Source organism: Lagenorhynchus albirostris, chromosome 1 (genome assembly GCF_949774975.1).
Source record: "Lagenorhynchus albirostris chromosome 1, mLagAlb1.1, whole genome shotgun sequence".
NCBI classification, from domain to species: Eukaryota; Metazoa; Chordata; class Mammalia; order Artiodactyla; family Delphinidae; genus Lagenorhynchus; species Lagenorhynchus albirostris.
This window is the reverse complement of record NC_083095.1, coordinates 35041705-35056948: the sequence shown is the minus strand read 5'-3', so window position 1 is coordinate 35056948 and position 15244 is coordinate 35041705. Positions and strand designations below refer to the sequence as shown.

Here is a 15244-nt window from a genome sequence, read left to right as displayed (position 1 = left end):
GAGACCAGCAGGGTCTCCAGTCTGTCTATTCAGCCCACAGCAGTGCTTCCTTAAGACCTCTGTTTTGTCCCCATCAATGCTCACTTTTTTCATACATTTCTTAATAACCATTTAAATATTTCCACCCTGCTAGGACAAGTCCCTTGAATCTCTTGTTTCTTTTTCCCCATTTTCTTATGAATCAGTCCAACTTTATTTACTGTTTATTGCTTCAACATAAATTTTTCCTTGGGAAGCAGCCCTGAGGCTAGCAGCTATATGTCAGACCATTCAGAATCCAAACTTGGCCCAGCCTCAGGATCCACCCCAACATTCTCCATTACTTTTGTTTTAGCTAGTACAGATACCATTAACCAAGAAATTGTGTGTTTACTTTGTTTTTTATCATTTTGCATTTCTTGTGCTTTGACATAACTCCTTAGGAGTTAGATCTTTCATTTTAAAACTTCATTGCTAATTTTATCTCCAGTAACTAACTACAGTACAGCTGCAGTTCCATACTGTGGGTGACCCTGTGTTCATCTAGGCTCTAAAGATTCGTTATCCACCACCCTCTCTTCCTTCCTCTTCCCAGATCACAAGTTTCAGTGAGTCAGGGTCTTTCTATCAAATCCCACTTCTTAACACCAACTGTAAGGAGTTTTGACCAACTGCAGAAGTTAGCCAGCTACAAAGTTGGAGCACTCCATAAGACTGCCCTCATTTCTGACACCAATTGCAATTGAGGGGATTTCTAAAATCACCCTCACTTTTAATAATTCACAAGAAGGACTCACAGAACTCACTGAAAGCTGTTATACTTATGGGCATGTTGTATTACAGGGAAAGAATACAGGTTGAAATCAGCCAAGGAAAGAAGCACATATGGCAGAGTCTAAGAGAGGTACCAAACAGGGAACTTCTGGTCATCCTCTTCCATGGAATCATGGAAGCATCACCTCCTCTTAGCCACAATATAAGACAGTATACACAGAGTATTGGTAACTATGTACATTCTCCTTTGCCTTTGGTGTTCAGAGTTTTTATTAGGATTTGATCACGTATTGCCCACATGGTTGACCTTTAGTCAGCCATTCCCAGTTCTTTCCAGAGGCAAAACTGATACAGTGTTTCCCAAAGCCCTCATAGTAAACCACATTGTTAGACTGTGCAGTGGCCAAAGCCCCCAGGCAAACAGAGACACTCTTATCAGGCATGACATAACAAGGAACTAGAGATCACCTCCCAAAAACTAAGAGTAAAGACCAGACCTCTCTTTGATTAAAGTTAAATTCTTAACTATACAATTTTTTCCAGTAGGTTAAAAGATTAGATACCTTCCAGGTAGTCCATAAATTGTAAGATATTTCTTTACATATTAGAATTTAAGGTAAGTTACTGTAAATGTAAAAGAGAAAGACCTCTGCTCAAACATATTCCCCAAACATATCTGGCCTTATGTTCTGATTTTAAAATTCTCACCTATTTTCTTTTGGTGATACAATATAGGTAATAATGGATATATTTTGAGCATTAGCTGCCTGTTCTCCTTGCTTGGCACCCTGCAATAAATGCTGTACTTTCCTTCACTGCCCCCTAAAAAAAAGAAACCAAGAGACTATATTGACTTTTATGCTGTACAAACATACCTATTTTTACATATTGTACAACGTTGTCTAGCTGTACATTATGATTGTAGTCAGAACTTATCTCTCTGAATAAAATAGTTCAGTACTCAATTGGTTTGTTAGTTCTAGTATCCTTCTCTAACCAGAAAGGTAAAAATTCTTACCTGCTCTCTCATAATGTATCTTTAAACACCAAAGTTGTATAGAAATTTTACTTAAAAAAAAAAAATGTAATGTGTGCTTATATAGTGTAGTTCTTCAGCTTATGGAGAATACCGTAATATATACCATTCTTACTTCATATTTTGCATTGCAAAGACAATACATTAAATATGATTCTTTCTTAAGACAGATGGAGAGAAAATCACAAATCCAAAATCACAAACACATTTGATTGCTGCCATTTTGTATGCCTATAAAAATGCTTTATCTTCATTTTTTTTCTTCCTCTTGCATACAGGAATGCTTTCAGTTCATACTGCCAGCCCTACCTCATGCCATTGACCTTTTACGTGATGCCATTGTAAAAGTAAAAGAAGTGCATGATGAACTTGAAGATTTACCTTCCCCACCACCACCTCTTTCCCCTCCTCCCACAACTAGCCCCCATAAACAGACAGAAGACAAAGGGGTTCAATGTGAAGAAGAGGAAGAAGAGAAGAAAGACAGTGGTGTTGCTTCAACAGAAGATAGTTCTTCATCACATATAACTGCAGCAGCCATTGCGGCCAAGGTAAGCCTGCTGAGAGAGACCCAGAGATCTAAAGGACCCACAGGTAAATGTATTGATTTCATCTCTCTTTCCATCCCATTCTTCCATAAGTTAAGTACCACTTCAGGGCATCCTTTAAAAAGAACGGGGATATTCATGACACTCCACAGCTATATTCCCTCCATTATGTAGAGTTCTTGAAAGCATTGAAGTTTTATTCTGAGTTCTGAGGCATTAAAAATTCTGCTGTTATCTATTGAAGTAATAGCTCCAATGATAAACAATGTGACATTTAAGAACTCTTTGAAGATGTCATTTTTGTGATCATAGTAAATATACAATGTTCATGTATTCAGAACATCAAATATTCACAAATTCTTAGAGGAGCACCAAACTGAAGGTAAGATACCTAAGGTGGTTCAAGAAATTAGCTGAGGAAGATTAATAAATATTTTTTTTAAAGACAAGACTTTTCAGCAGTTAAGTAGCACTTATTTAACTATTGGACACAAATTACTCCAGTCATAAAGAGAAGAAATGGATGTAAGATATTCATGTTTTTAATTTAATAAAGTAATAAATATTATTAAAACAGCATCAAAGTGTTACAGGTTCTCTTTGAACAATTCTGGGAGTAAATATAATGCCATGAAGTACTTCAGTAAATTTAGTTATCATCTTAAAGTCACAGAACATGATTTATATTATTATCCATATCTAGTATAACCCACCTTGTACACTTTAAAATCTTCAGACAGTAGCATATCACTTCTGGGAGTAATGATTGTTCATTGAGAGTGTAAAGACTGAAAATCTAATCACTATATGAAGTGATTTTTAAACTTTATGGCTCATCCAGATACTTTGGGTATGAGCATAGCATGAGAGGATTTTTTTGACAATGTATATATTGGAAAGGATCATAGAGATCCTTTGGAAGTGTCCATTCAGACAACAAGTAGGTGGTTCTTTCACTGAAGATGGGATTATTCTGTCTCCAGATCCATTCAGTGATCCATTAAGTCCTTACTTAAGGCTAGTAAGTAATTGTTGTGCGTGAGGTTTGTTCTGTTTTTATGGAAATGATTGATGAAATACATTATTAAATCATCGTATGTTCTCTTTCTTTTACTCTTAATTAAAAGAGTTAAAAGTACCATCAGTTTCAATCTTAAAAAAAGCTTGTACCATTTGAAATCTAAGCTAATTTTGTCATTCTTCATTTGAAAATTTTTGACATTCCATTGTTCCATTTGTTTTCACCCTTTTTCCTTTCCAGTCATTTTGCTTGTATAGTTTCATGTTTTCCTGTCACTATATTCATAGTTGTTATGTGTTGTGCATTAGAAGCATCCATTCTACACCAGTCCTGCTGTTATCATGGCACACGGTGAGCAGCCCATCCCTGGTCTCATCAGTTATTCCCATGATGCAACAGGCAGTGCAGAGGAACCGGTAAGACAAGAGGCTTTTGCATTAATGATTTTGCAAGCATACAGCCTACCTCCTATCCTTGGAGGTAGGCTATAGCATATGACGGAAGATGTGTTTTACTCTGAAAGACCTTCACTAGTGCTTTTTTGGGAAAGTGTAAGTGCCACTGACTATCTTCCATCAAGGAATTTAATAGAGTTTCTCCTGTACCTAAAGTACTCTAACATCATTAAGATTTTGTAGTATGTGGCAATGAACTTTCATCACATGCCTTTCAAGAAATTCATTGCTCAGAAGTTATCTTTTTCTTTAGTAATTTCATCACATACCTTAAAATAAATTGCCTAGCTTAATTAAGATAATCCCTTAAGAGGATCACATTAAGTTTTAATATCCAAACAGATTGGTCAAGATAATATTTAATTTGTATTAATCTTGCTTTTTTTCCTTATGATTTTGCATCTTTTTTTCTTTTCTTTCACTATGTTCTCATTACAACCATTTAGAAAGTTGAGTCTTTGTACAAATTCTGATATTACTGATCTTCATATAGAAACTTTTAAGGGTGTTTATCACTTCTTTCAGTCATTGGCTGAATGATACTTTGTAAAAAGTGTCAGGCTAGGAAAGATTAAACTGTTAAGTATAGCTGAATAAGCAGTGACAATTTAGACCATGGCTGCAAAAGAAACCTCAGTCCCTGATATGAATATAAAATGAGAAGGAAAAAGAAAAATAAGTAATAAGTGTAATTTTGTTTTTAATCCTTAGGAAGAAAAAACCCAGGATTTCAGGGGGATGCAGGGAGGAAAACTAGTATCAGTCGACCCTTAGGAGCTAAACTACCAAATGATGACTTTAACGCTTATATTCAACAAGCCATGCCTGGTTGGAAACAAACTTAGCTGAGTCAAAGGCCAAGTAGAAAATGTAAATATTGATTAATAAAATTATTAATGAATTCCAGTTGAAAACTGAATTCTCCAGCTATAGCTTTGCTGTAACTTATAAACATTCCAAAGTATACCAAACTGTCTTTTGTATTCTCATATTATAAAGCAGCCACAGCAACTACAATAATTATCCTGGTTTTCAAACTAAAATATTTGGAAGTTTTGTATTCATAACCAAGCTTTTAAGTTATCATATTCTGAGTTTCGTATTATTACACAGAAAATGATTTGAATAACTCTTCAATAGTTAGCTCCTAGTGATCTGAATACCGGTTATTGCCAAACTGATCAACTTGCTTTTTCAGGAAACAAAGAGGCTTGAGAAGTGCTTCTCATAATGGATATTTGTTAGTTGCCTCTCCAGCAGCCATTTCCCATCCCTCTTTCTAACACTACACTGCATTTCCCAGTCATATAGTTTGGGTGAGATTGACTAATCCTCTAGGGTAGGTGGCTTAGTATAATCAGCATATCTATTTCACATAACCACAGTTTTTAGTTCAAGGAACACATAATTCAGGTCAATAGGAGCAAGTGGGTCTCATCTCTTAGATTTTATTTGAATGACTAGGAACATAGACTCTCTGTTTCCTATTGAATATGAATGAGGAAATATACAACTCAAAGAATTCCTATCTTGGAACCATGAAAGTAATGCCTGCCAATAATGGAGCCAACTGGAAAGAAGCATTCCTAAGAAATGGGAGAGAAAGAGAGGTACTCGGTCCTGTCACATTTTTCGACCACTTACTCCAGCCCCTATTGAACTATACCCGCCTCTTGACTTTTCAGTTACCTGAGCCAATACGTTACTTTGAAAAAGCTAATTAGAGATAGAGATGGGTAAACTGTTGTCTGCAACCAAAAAGCATCTTGACTAATAATTCTCAGTATGTAGTGTCTCATCAAAGAGCTGAAAAGACTTCCTTATAATAACTGAAACATAAATAGGAATCCCTGAAGTTTCATATTTGAGTGAGAAACCTGATTCAAGAGAACAGAGAGTAGGGGTGTGTGACACATGGAAGGAAAAAAGGAAAGATAAATCTTGCCCCTCTGTGATTACTAAATAAGTGTAAAGGTCTTTTCAAGGAGACTGGATCCAAACCTGAAGAAACTACAACTATACTTTGCATAATGCTTGTATTATGCTTGCAAAACTCCAAGCATAATGAGAGGCAAGGAGGAATTTAAGACAAAAATAGCCATGGAGATACATAATAAGAAATCTTGTCTTACTGACAGAAATTAAATCTTCTGGAGAAGTCCCACATAATAATGATGGTCCCCAAGCTCCACTGGATGCAAGAAAATCTGCTGCTTGCCCTGAGAAGAAAGAGTTGCTGATTTCCTTTTGGGAAAGAATATGGAGAAAACAAATATGTTAGATTGATATGGTCAGTCAGGAAGTGTCTATCTTCCTAGGGCATTTATTTGGAACTTAAGAGAGAAAATGCTAAAAGTTAGCAACCTGCCACACTTACAGATTTGCCTGGAGATAAATGATACCATTACAAAAGACCAGAAGCACTTAAAAAGTTTTGGTCAGAAAATTGAAGAATATACATATTTGTATATATATGGTTTTATTGTTTCTTCCTATCCATGATGATTTTAGTATATTAAAATAATATTAATTGTCAGTCATTCTTCTAAACATTTTATATATACCAACACTTTACATACATTGTCATTTTACTTATGAGAAAATTGACACACAAAGAGGTTAAGGACATATAACCAGCTAGAGACTAAACTGGTATTCAAGTCCAGGCAGTCTGGCTCCAGAATCATCACTCTTCACCTCTCTGCTATAGCAACTCTCAGTGCAAGAGAGAAAGAAAAAGAATGATGTTATGGGAGATGACTAACTAGTTACAAATTCTTCTAAAGAATGAGAATTAGGATTTTTGGACCTTGGTTTGGAATACTTGAATGATAAAATGTATTGCACAACCTAAGAACTGTGAACAGTAGACTATATTTACTCTGGAAGTTTGCTGGTCCAAGCAGCAAAGCTTTAAGCTATAAGCACAATTGGAGTCAGAAATATATTTAGATAAATCCATGAAAACAAATACTTCGGAGAACACAGTATGTATGCGTTAAAGGATAATATTTTTAAAGGTTGAATCATAACATTCATAGAAATATAAATGTGTCAATTATTCTATTTAATTAATTAATGAGAGAACAGTAAGCTGTTAAACCAGTTCAAAGAAAAAAAATCAAAGGTCACATACATATATCAACAGTCACAAAGACTGGGATGAATTTATAAATAGATACAAAATTGGTCAGTATACACAGGGCAATAATCAATTTTTCCTTCTCAAGACAAAATTTATTTGCATTTCTGTAGACAATAATTTGCATTAGCATTAGTTTTCTATAACTTGCAGAGTTGTAAAATAGTGAAAGTAAAAAGTGCAGATAACCCAGAAGAGTATACAAATCAGGACATTTAATAATCTTTCTTGCCCATTTTCTTGACAACTCTCTACACCCCCAATCATAATAATCTCATAATGACTTTTGTTGCAAAAAAATGGCAGATCTCATTAGTTTGGGATTGATTATTTATTTAGCTGCAGCAAGGTATTAATTAACCAGGTAGCTTCTCTGAGTTTGCTTTGCAAATACTGAGGCTGCAAAATTAACTTCTCTCTGGAAGTTTTCATAGGGAATCTCAGATTTTACTTTTAAAAGTTTCTATTTTTGCCATTCCAAGTTTAGGAAACCAAGCCCCAGACAATCTCTTCACCCTATTTCACCTGCAGGTACCTGTTACTGGGTGAATTCCTCTCTTCTCCAGGTCACCAAAAGTTCATTACCATATATAAGTGACCTTCCTTAACCACATGCAAGGCTGAGACCCTCTACTTCAGGTACCAGGTCATTTTTCCTGGGAGGGCTTTATAGGTATTAGCTTCGTGAGTACAGCCAGTCTTTGTTCTTCAGAAGTGGTAGGCATATCTGATTAAATGGCCACCATTCTCAAACATGACACAGGTAAGTCCTTGGTTCCACCATCAGTTTGTCCAATTATATCCTGTTAAAAAGGAAGATATTCTTAATAAATCTATGGAAATCACTATATTGTCAAGAAAAGTTAGCAGACCTAGTAAGAGTTTCTGAATTCTGAGGGACTCAGTGAGAATCAAAACTTTTAGTTTTAAGAAATCAGGATGTACGAAATTGTGTGGGTTATATATAGATTGAGAAGAAAGAAGAAATTTCTTCACATACCCTGAAAATAGAACATTTAAAACATTAATAATATTCCAGGAAAAAATTCTTCTGTTTACTCAGTCCTATGTAGTTAATTCTCATTCTACTAGATCTTAGCAGTTTGCTTTCATGAAGCTTTCAGCTTCTAGACTAATGAGAGTTTTGGAAATACTAACCCAGTCCACTATTACAGTCTAAAAGTTATCTAAGCAATATCACTTCAGCAGTCTGTACCCAAGAATATATTCTTTGAAGTGTCAGTAGTTGGAAGTATCTGGTACAGTTCTTTCTGTGAGGCTTGTGAAACTGTCCTTCTTGTTAAATGCACAAGCTCTGGTCTGTAGCTTACAGCATAACTTTTAGGTAAGCATCAAAATCCATCTGTAGATGACAGGAACTTAATAGCTGTAGTTATTAACTGTAACCAGTAATAGCAGAATGGCAGGGAGTAAAATTCTCTATTGAGGGATGGAATATAACTATTTCACGAGTTTTTAAGCAGTATGTCCCCTTAGAGTAAAACCATTAGGGACTGGGGGTAATTGACAATTCTCCAGGGACTTTACACAAAGCACACAATTAATGAAATAGTTATATTAATAACATTTTGCTTATATAAACTTAACCTAGAGAAGACTGGGCTTCTCTTTTGATATGACGACTTCTCATGAAATTTATAGTTGTAACTCATCAAACAAATCTAATTATATCTTTCATCACTCTTATCTATGCTGAAAGAACAAATTTCTGTGATTTCTAGGAGACTGCCAGGAAATCTCAAAGATAGTTTTCAGTGAAAGATACCCTGAAATTTTTTAATAATTTGATTTGATTTAGAGTTGTCAGAGGAAATTTGGACACTTGATTTAAGATAGGATCATGGATGCCTGAGAAATAATTTTTTGGTTGCCTTTTTTTATTAAAATGACAATAAAACATTTTTAAAAGTGCAAAAGGTAACACAGTTGTTAAGAAGTAACTCTTTCATAACTGAGGAACTTTTTTTCTTTTTCCCCTTAAATACTCAAGCATATAATAAAGTTAACCTATAGCAGAGAAAATTATTCTGGTAAGACACAGGATCTCTGCTATCTAGGCAGATTAGATAGATAGTGGGTAAAAGCACTAATCAGTAAGCCAAGGAAAGAAGCCCATCAAAATTAAGTGAACCTTGTTTTAAGTGAATGTGTATTTTAACACATTTTATAACTTATTTTGAGGCTCGGGCATTATAAATCAAAGGAAATAATCTTCACTTTCCAAGTTTTATCTTTCATTATGTTCTTTCAAATATTCTGGAACAAACTGATACCTTGCTTTAGGATTACAGTTCTTTCTCAAATGACCCACAAGTTGAAAACTATCTTCATAATAATATAATGGTATAGTTTATTTAACATGCAACATGTTAATCATTGCTTTTTTCAAATGAATTAATAAGTTCGTAAATTTTTTGTTTTGATTTCAAATTCAGTAAATATTGATAGTTATAACCCACATGTACAAAAGCTCTATGAGTTCTAAATAAATTATAAATGTGTAAAGGGGTCCAGAGACCAAAACGTTCGAGGACTGCTGCTTTAGGGCAATTTTTTTTTTCCCCTTAAAAAAATAAAAGCACATGCTCAGTTGTATATCTCAGCGACTCATATTAAGTATAACTTTTAATGAAAGTCATTTCTATTTCACAGAGAAAACTTGGGGTAGATAATTAAGAACTGACATATGCATATATTAGCAGACAGCAAAGCTCATAAACATGCATAATATAATTTCCTACAGCAACATGCAATCCTTTGACTACTTGTTAAAGTAGCAAAAAGGAACATGTTCATAAATATGACACAAATTTCTAGCATCTATATAGCAAATAAAAGTAAGCAAAAGTATATAAACTTAAAATTATGATTAGTAATCAGTGCAACAAAAGAAAAAATAGATAAGACTCCATCAAATTAAAAACTTTTGTGCAACAAAGGATACTGTCAAGAGAGAAAAAGACAACTGACAGAATGAAAGAAAATATTTGCAAATCACATGTATGAGAAATGATTAATATCTAGAATATAAAAAGAACTGCTGCAACTGAGAAAAGAAAAAAAAGGGAACCCAATTGAAACATGGGTGAAGGATTTGAAGAGACATTTCTCCAAGGAAGGTATACAAATAGCAATGTGCACACAAAAAAGATACTCAACATCACTAGTCATTAGAGAACTGCAAATCAAAACCACAATGAGATACCACTTTATATCCATTCTGGTATTTTATCAAAAAAAAAAAAACCTCCCCCCCCCCAAAAAAAAAAACAAATAACCCAGAAAATTAGTGTTGGCAAAGGATGTGGAGAAATTGGAACCCTTGGGCATTGCTGGAGGGAGTATAAAATGGTGCCACCACGGTGAAAAACACTTTTGTGTTTCTTCTAAAAGTTAGCCATGTGATCCAGCAATTCTACTTCTACTTATATACCCAAAAGAATTGAAAGCAAGCAACTACTACACCAGTGTTTATAGCAGCTATATTCACAATGGCCAAAAGGTGGGAACAGCCCAAAGATACATGGATAAACAAAATGTGTTATACAGATATAACTGAATATTATTAAGCCGAAAGAAGAAATGAAGTTCTGATGCATGCTACAACATGAATGAACCTTGAAAACATTATGCTGAATTTAATAAGCCAGAAATAAAAGGACAAATATTGTATGAGTTCACTTACATGAGGTACTCAGAATAGTCAAATTCATAGAGGCAGAAAATAGGATAGATGAAAGTGGAGAGTGGGAAGTTACTGTTTAAAGGGTATGGAATTTCTCTTTGGGATGATGAAAAAGTTCTGGAAATGGATAGTGGTGATGTTTGCATTACATTGTGAATTTGCTTAATGCCATTTCGTTGTACACTTAAAACTGGTTAAAGTAGTAAATTTTATGTTTCACCACAGTAAAAAAAAATTTATTTACGATTAGTACTTGATGTTTCCTATTTTATCTTATTTAAAAATTATCTCAGCTTCTAATGATCATCCATTAATTTAATGTAATGCACTCCAAAGTTAAGTTACCTAAAGATCATGGAAATTATGTTCAAGCTGACATGGATTATGTTGGAATAATGTAAGCTTCTTCAGTCAATAAACCTGTATATGTTTAGGGAAAGCAACCCAAGAAAAACAAAATGTGTACTTGTATTATATTTAACATTAAAAATTATTTAAGACAATTTTTAAACCAAAATTATTAAGCTAGTCTTATTTGCCAAAGATTTACCCTAATTTTATGAACTTGGATTCTTAAAATATTTATGAGTTAGTTTCTAGTAGAAGATTCTTTTTTAAGTCTAGCATATTTGAAGTAATAGAAATTCAGTTTATTTTGGGAAATATTAGGAATAATTAACTTATTTAGGCATTTATCTCTGTAAGCCAGTCAGAACAGAACTCCTTTAACTTCAGAGACAATATAGCTTTATACTTCCCAGAGATTGGGAAACATTTCACAATGGTAAAGGGTAAAGGTCTTTCTGAATTACAGATAAACACAGAGAGGGCTCATAATTTCAATTCTGCAGCTTCAGCCACAGGTCTAGAGTAAATACAGAAACACAAAAACTCATCCCCAATACACCCCCCCCCCAAAAAAAAATCAAAGACCTGTTCTCCTTCCCAGAGGGCACCAGTTTAATTGTTTTGAGCTCAAAATGGAGAAATAGACAAATAAAACTACAAGTAGGACTACAAATAGGATTCTGTGTCATCTTTTACCCAACAAAGAATGGACATCTATAATACATTTACAGAGATCACCAAATGGTCAGACCATAAAAGCAAAGTCTCAAGCATTGCTGCCACCAGGAAGCAATAATTTCCTGGCAGTGCACAAACTAGAAACAAAGACAAAACACAAATCAAAAAATAATGGGGTTGGGGCTTCCCTCGTGGCGCAGTGTTTAGGAATCCACCTGCCAATACAGGGGACACAAGTTCAACCCCTGGTCCAGGAAGATCCTACATGCCACGGATCAACTAAGCCCATGCGCCACAACCACTGAGCCTGCATTCTAGAGCCTGAGAGCCACAACTAGTGAGCCACGTGTCACAGCTACTTAAGCCCATGCACCTAGAGCCCATGCTCTACAACAAGAGAAGCCACCACAATGAGAAGCCCATGCACTGCAACGAAGAGTAGCCCCCCTCGCCAAAACTACAGAAAGCCTGCGTGCAGGAACGAAGACCCAATGCAGCCAAAAATAAATAAATAATAATAATGATGATAATAAAATAAAAGAGATGATATTTTAAAAAAAAAATCCACCTGCCAATGCAGTGGACACGGCTTCGATCCCTGTTCCAGGAAGATCCCACATGCCACGTAGCAACTAAGCCCGTGGGCCACAACTACGGAGTCTGTGCTCGAGAGCCCCAAGCCACCACTGCTGAGCCCGTGTGCCACAACTACTGAAGGCCATGCACCTACAGCTCGTGCTCTGCAACAGAGAAGCCACCACAATGAGAAGCCCGCACACTGCAACAAAGAGTAGCCCCCGCTCACCGCAACTAGAGAAAGCCCGCACGCAGCGACAAAGACCCAACACAGCCAAAAATAAATTAAATAAATATATTTATTTATTTTTTTTTAAAAAAATGGGGTTTTGTTTTCTGTTTCTTTTGTTTTGTTTTTTTAAACCTAAAGAAACAGTCATCTAAGTAAAGTTCTGTTGGTATTTGGAATTCACCTCCAATTGCCAAGAAAAGATACTTGTGAGCTTAAGCAAGTGCTTAAAAGTGTACTCTTTACTATACTACAAAGCTACAATAATCAAGACAGTATGGTACTGGCACAAAAACAGAAATATAGATCAATGGAACAGGATAGAAAGCCCAGAGATAAACCCACGCGCATATGGTCACCTTATTTTTGATAAAGGAGGCAAGAATCTACAATGGAGAAACGACAACCTCTTCAATAAGTGGTGCTGGGAAAACTGGACAGGTACATGTAAAAGAATGAAATTAGAACACTCCCTAACACCATACACAAAAATAAACTCAAAATGGATTAAAGACCTAAAGGTAGGCCAGACACTATCAAACTCTTAGAGAAAAACATAGGCAGAACACTCTGACATGAATCACAGCAAGATCCTTTTTGACCCACCTTCTAGAGAAATGGAAATCAAAACAAAAATAAACAAATGGGACCTAATGAAACTTAAAATCTTTTGCACAGTGAAGGAAACCATAAAGAAGACCAAATGACAGCCCTCAGAATGGGAGAAAATATTTGCAAATGAAGCAGCTGACAAAGGATTAATCTCCTAAATTTAGAAGCAGCTCATGGAGCTCAATATCAAAAAAACAGACAACCCAATACAAAAATGGGCAGAAGATCTAAATAGACATTTCTCCAAAGAAGTTATACAGATTGCCAACAAACACATGAAAGAATGCTCAACATTACTAATCATTAGAGAAATGCAAATCAAAACTACAATGAGGTATCACCTCACACTAGTCAGATTGGCCATCATCAAAAAATCTAGAAACAATAAATGCTGGAGAGGGTGTGGAGAAAAGGGAACCCTCTTGCACTGTTGGTGGGAATGTAAATTGATACAGCCACTATGGAGAACAGTATGGAGGTTCCTTAAAAAACTACAACTAGAACCACCATACAACCCAGCAATCCCACTACTGGACCTTTACCCGAGAAAACCATAATTCAAAAAGAATCATGTACCACAATGTTCATTGCAGCTCTATTTACAATAGCCAGGACATGGAAGCAACCTAAGTGTCCATCAACAGATGAATAAAGAAGATGTGACACATATATACAATGGAATATTACTCAGCCATAAAAAAAAATTAAATTGTTATTTGTATTGAGGTGGATGGACCTAGAGTCTGTCATACAGAGTGAAGTAAGTCAGAAAGAGAAAAATACTGTATACTAACACATATATATGAAATCTAAAAAGAAAAAAATGGTTATGAAGAACCTAGGGGCAGGACGGGAATAAAGACGCAGACCTACCATAGAATGGATTTGCGGACACACGGAGGGGGAAGGGTAAGCTGGGACAAAGTGAGAGAGTGGCATGGACATATATACACTACGAAACGTAAAATCCATAGCTAGTGGGAAGCAGCCGCATAGCACAGGGAGATCAGCTCGGTGCTTTTTGACCACCTAGAGGGGTGGGATAGGGAGGATGGGAGGGAGATGCAAGAGGGAAGAGATAATGGGGATATATGTATATGTATAGCTGATTTGCTTTGTTATAAAGCAGAAACTAACACACCATTGTAAAGCAATTATACTCCAATAAAGATGTTAAAAAAAAAAGTGCACTCCTCTAGCAATGCTGTTTACTGGTTCTATTAGGTGAATCCATTGGGCATCTCAGTGGATGATCTCTAAAACTGTTAAAGAATTATTTTTTAAGTTAAAATCATGTCTTTGTTACAAATACCAAATTAATACATGTCAAAGATCTTATTTCATTCGTTAATTAATGAGGGAACCAGAAAGATGTTACAACTGGTTAACAGGAGAATTCAAAGAACACAAATATATAGGCATTGGGAGTGCTGAAATGAATTTACAAACAAATGCAACACTTGGTGATTACCTGCAAGGCAGTCCATTGTACTTCCATGGTACAAAAGGATCATTTGGACAAACACTACTTACATTACTCTCAGTTTTTTACAACTTATATTTGTAAAATAGCTAAAAGACTAAACAGTGTAGATAATTCAAAATGGTCCACTACACAAGACACCTAATAATATTTTTGTCCATTTCAAAGTCTTTCACAATTTTTCCTGGCATATGAAAGGAATACAATAATGCATGGATGTTTACAGAATAAAATTTCTGTTCAATATGTCCATGTGCTTAATGTACTTTTTTATTCTTGTTTATTTGTTCCTACTCATATGGATGCCATGTTGCAGGATTTTTTAGAAGGTTATGTTATCTTTAGTAATAAATGTTTGACTTTCTCAAAATTTTAATTGAAAAAACAGAAGTTTTTATATCACTACTATAGTTGTTAATGTAGGGATTGAGTTATTAGGATGCCAGTTGTTTTTTCCTAGCATTAACCTTTTAGTACTGTGGACTGATTTTGTATGCATGTGTAGTAAACCTGTAGTAATCACTATTTGGGCCAATAAGTATATGTTCTTATAAGTTTTTCACAAAGATTGCTATTATTATCAATAAAATAAGTAGGAAGCTGTATTAAACTACGTAGACCTTTTTCAAATCTGGGAAATAGTATGCATTGTGCTTT

At 35.1% G+C, this 15244-nt stretch overlaps 1 protein-coding gene across 7 annotated transcripts in view; it reads left to right on the top strand.

Annotated features, from left to right (window-relative positions):
• The window catches only part of GPHN (gephyrin), a 617632-nt gene that overhangs the window by 346302 nt on the left and 256086 nt on the right, over positions 1-15244 (top strand). For 4 of the 7 annotated variants that reach the window (XM_060140985.1, XM_060140999.1, XM_060140992.1 and 1 more), the window contains one exon: positions 2068-2340. In XM_060140985.1, coding sequence (XP_059996968.1) covers positions 2068-2340 — 273 coding nt within the window. Of the gene's footprint in view, positions 1-2067; positions 2341-3666; positions 3775-15244 lie in introns of all 7 variants that reach the window. The other 3 variants (XM_060140957.1, XM_060140966.1, XM_060140977.1) reach the window with 1 other exon arrangement.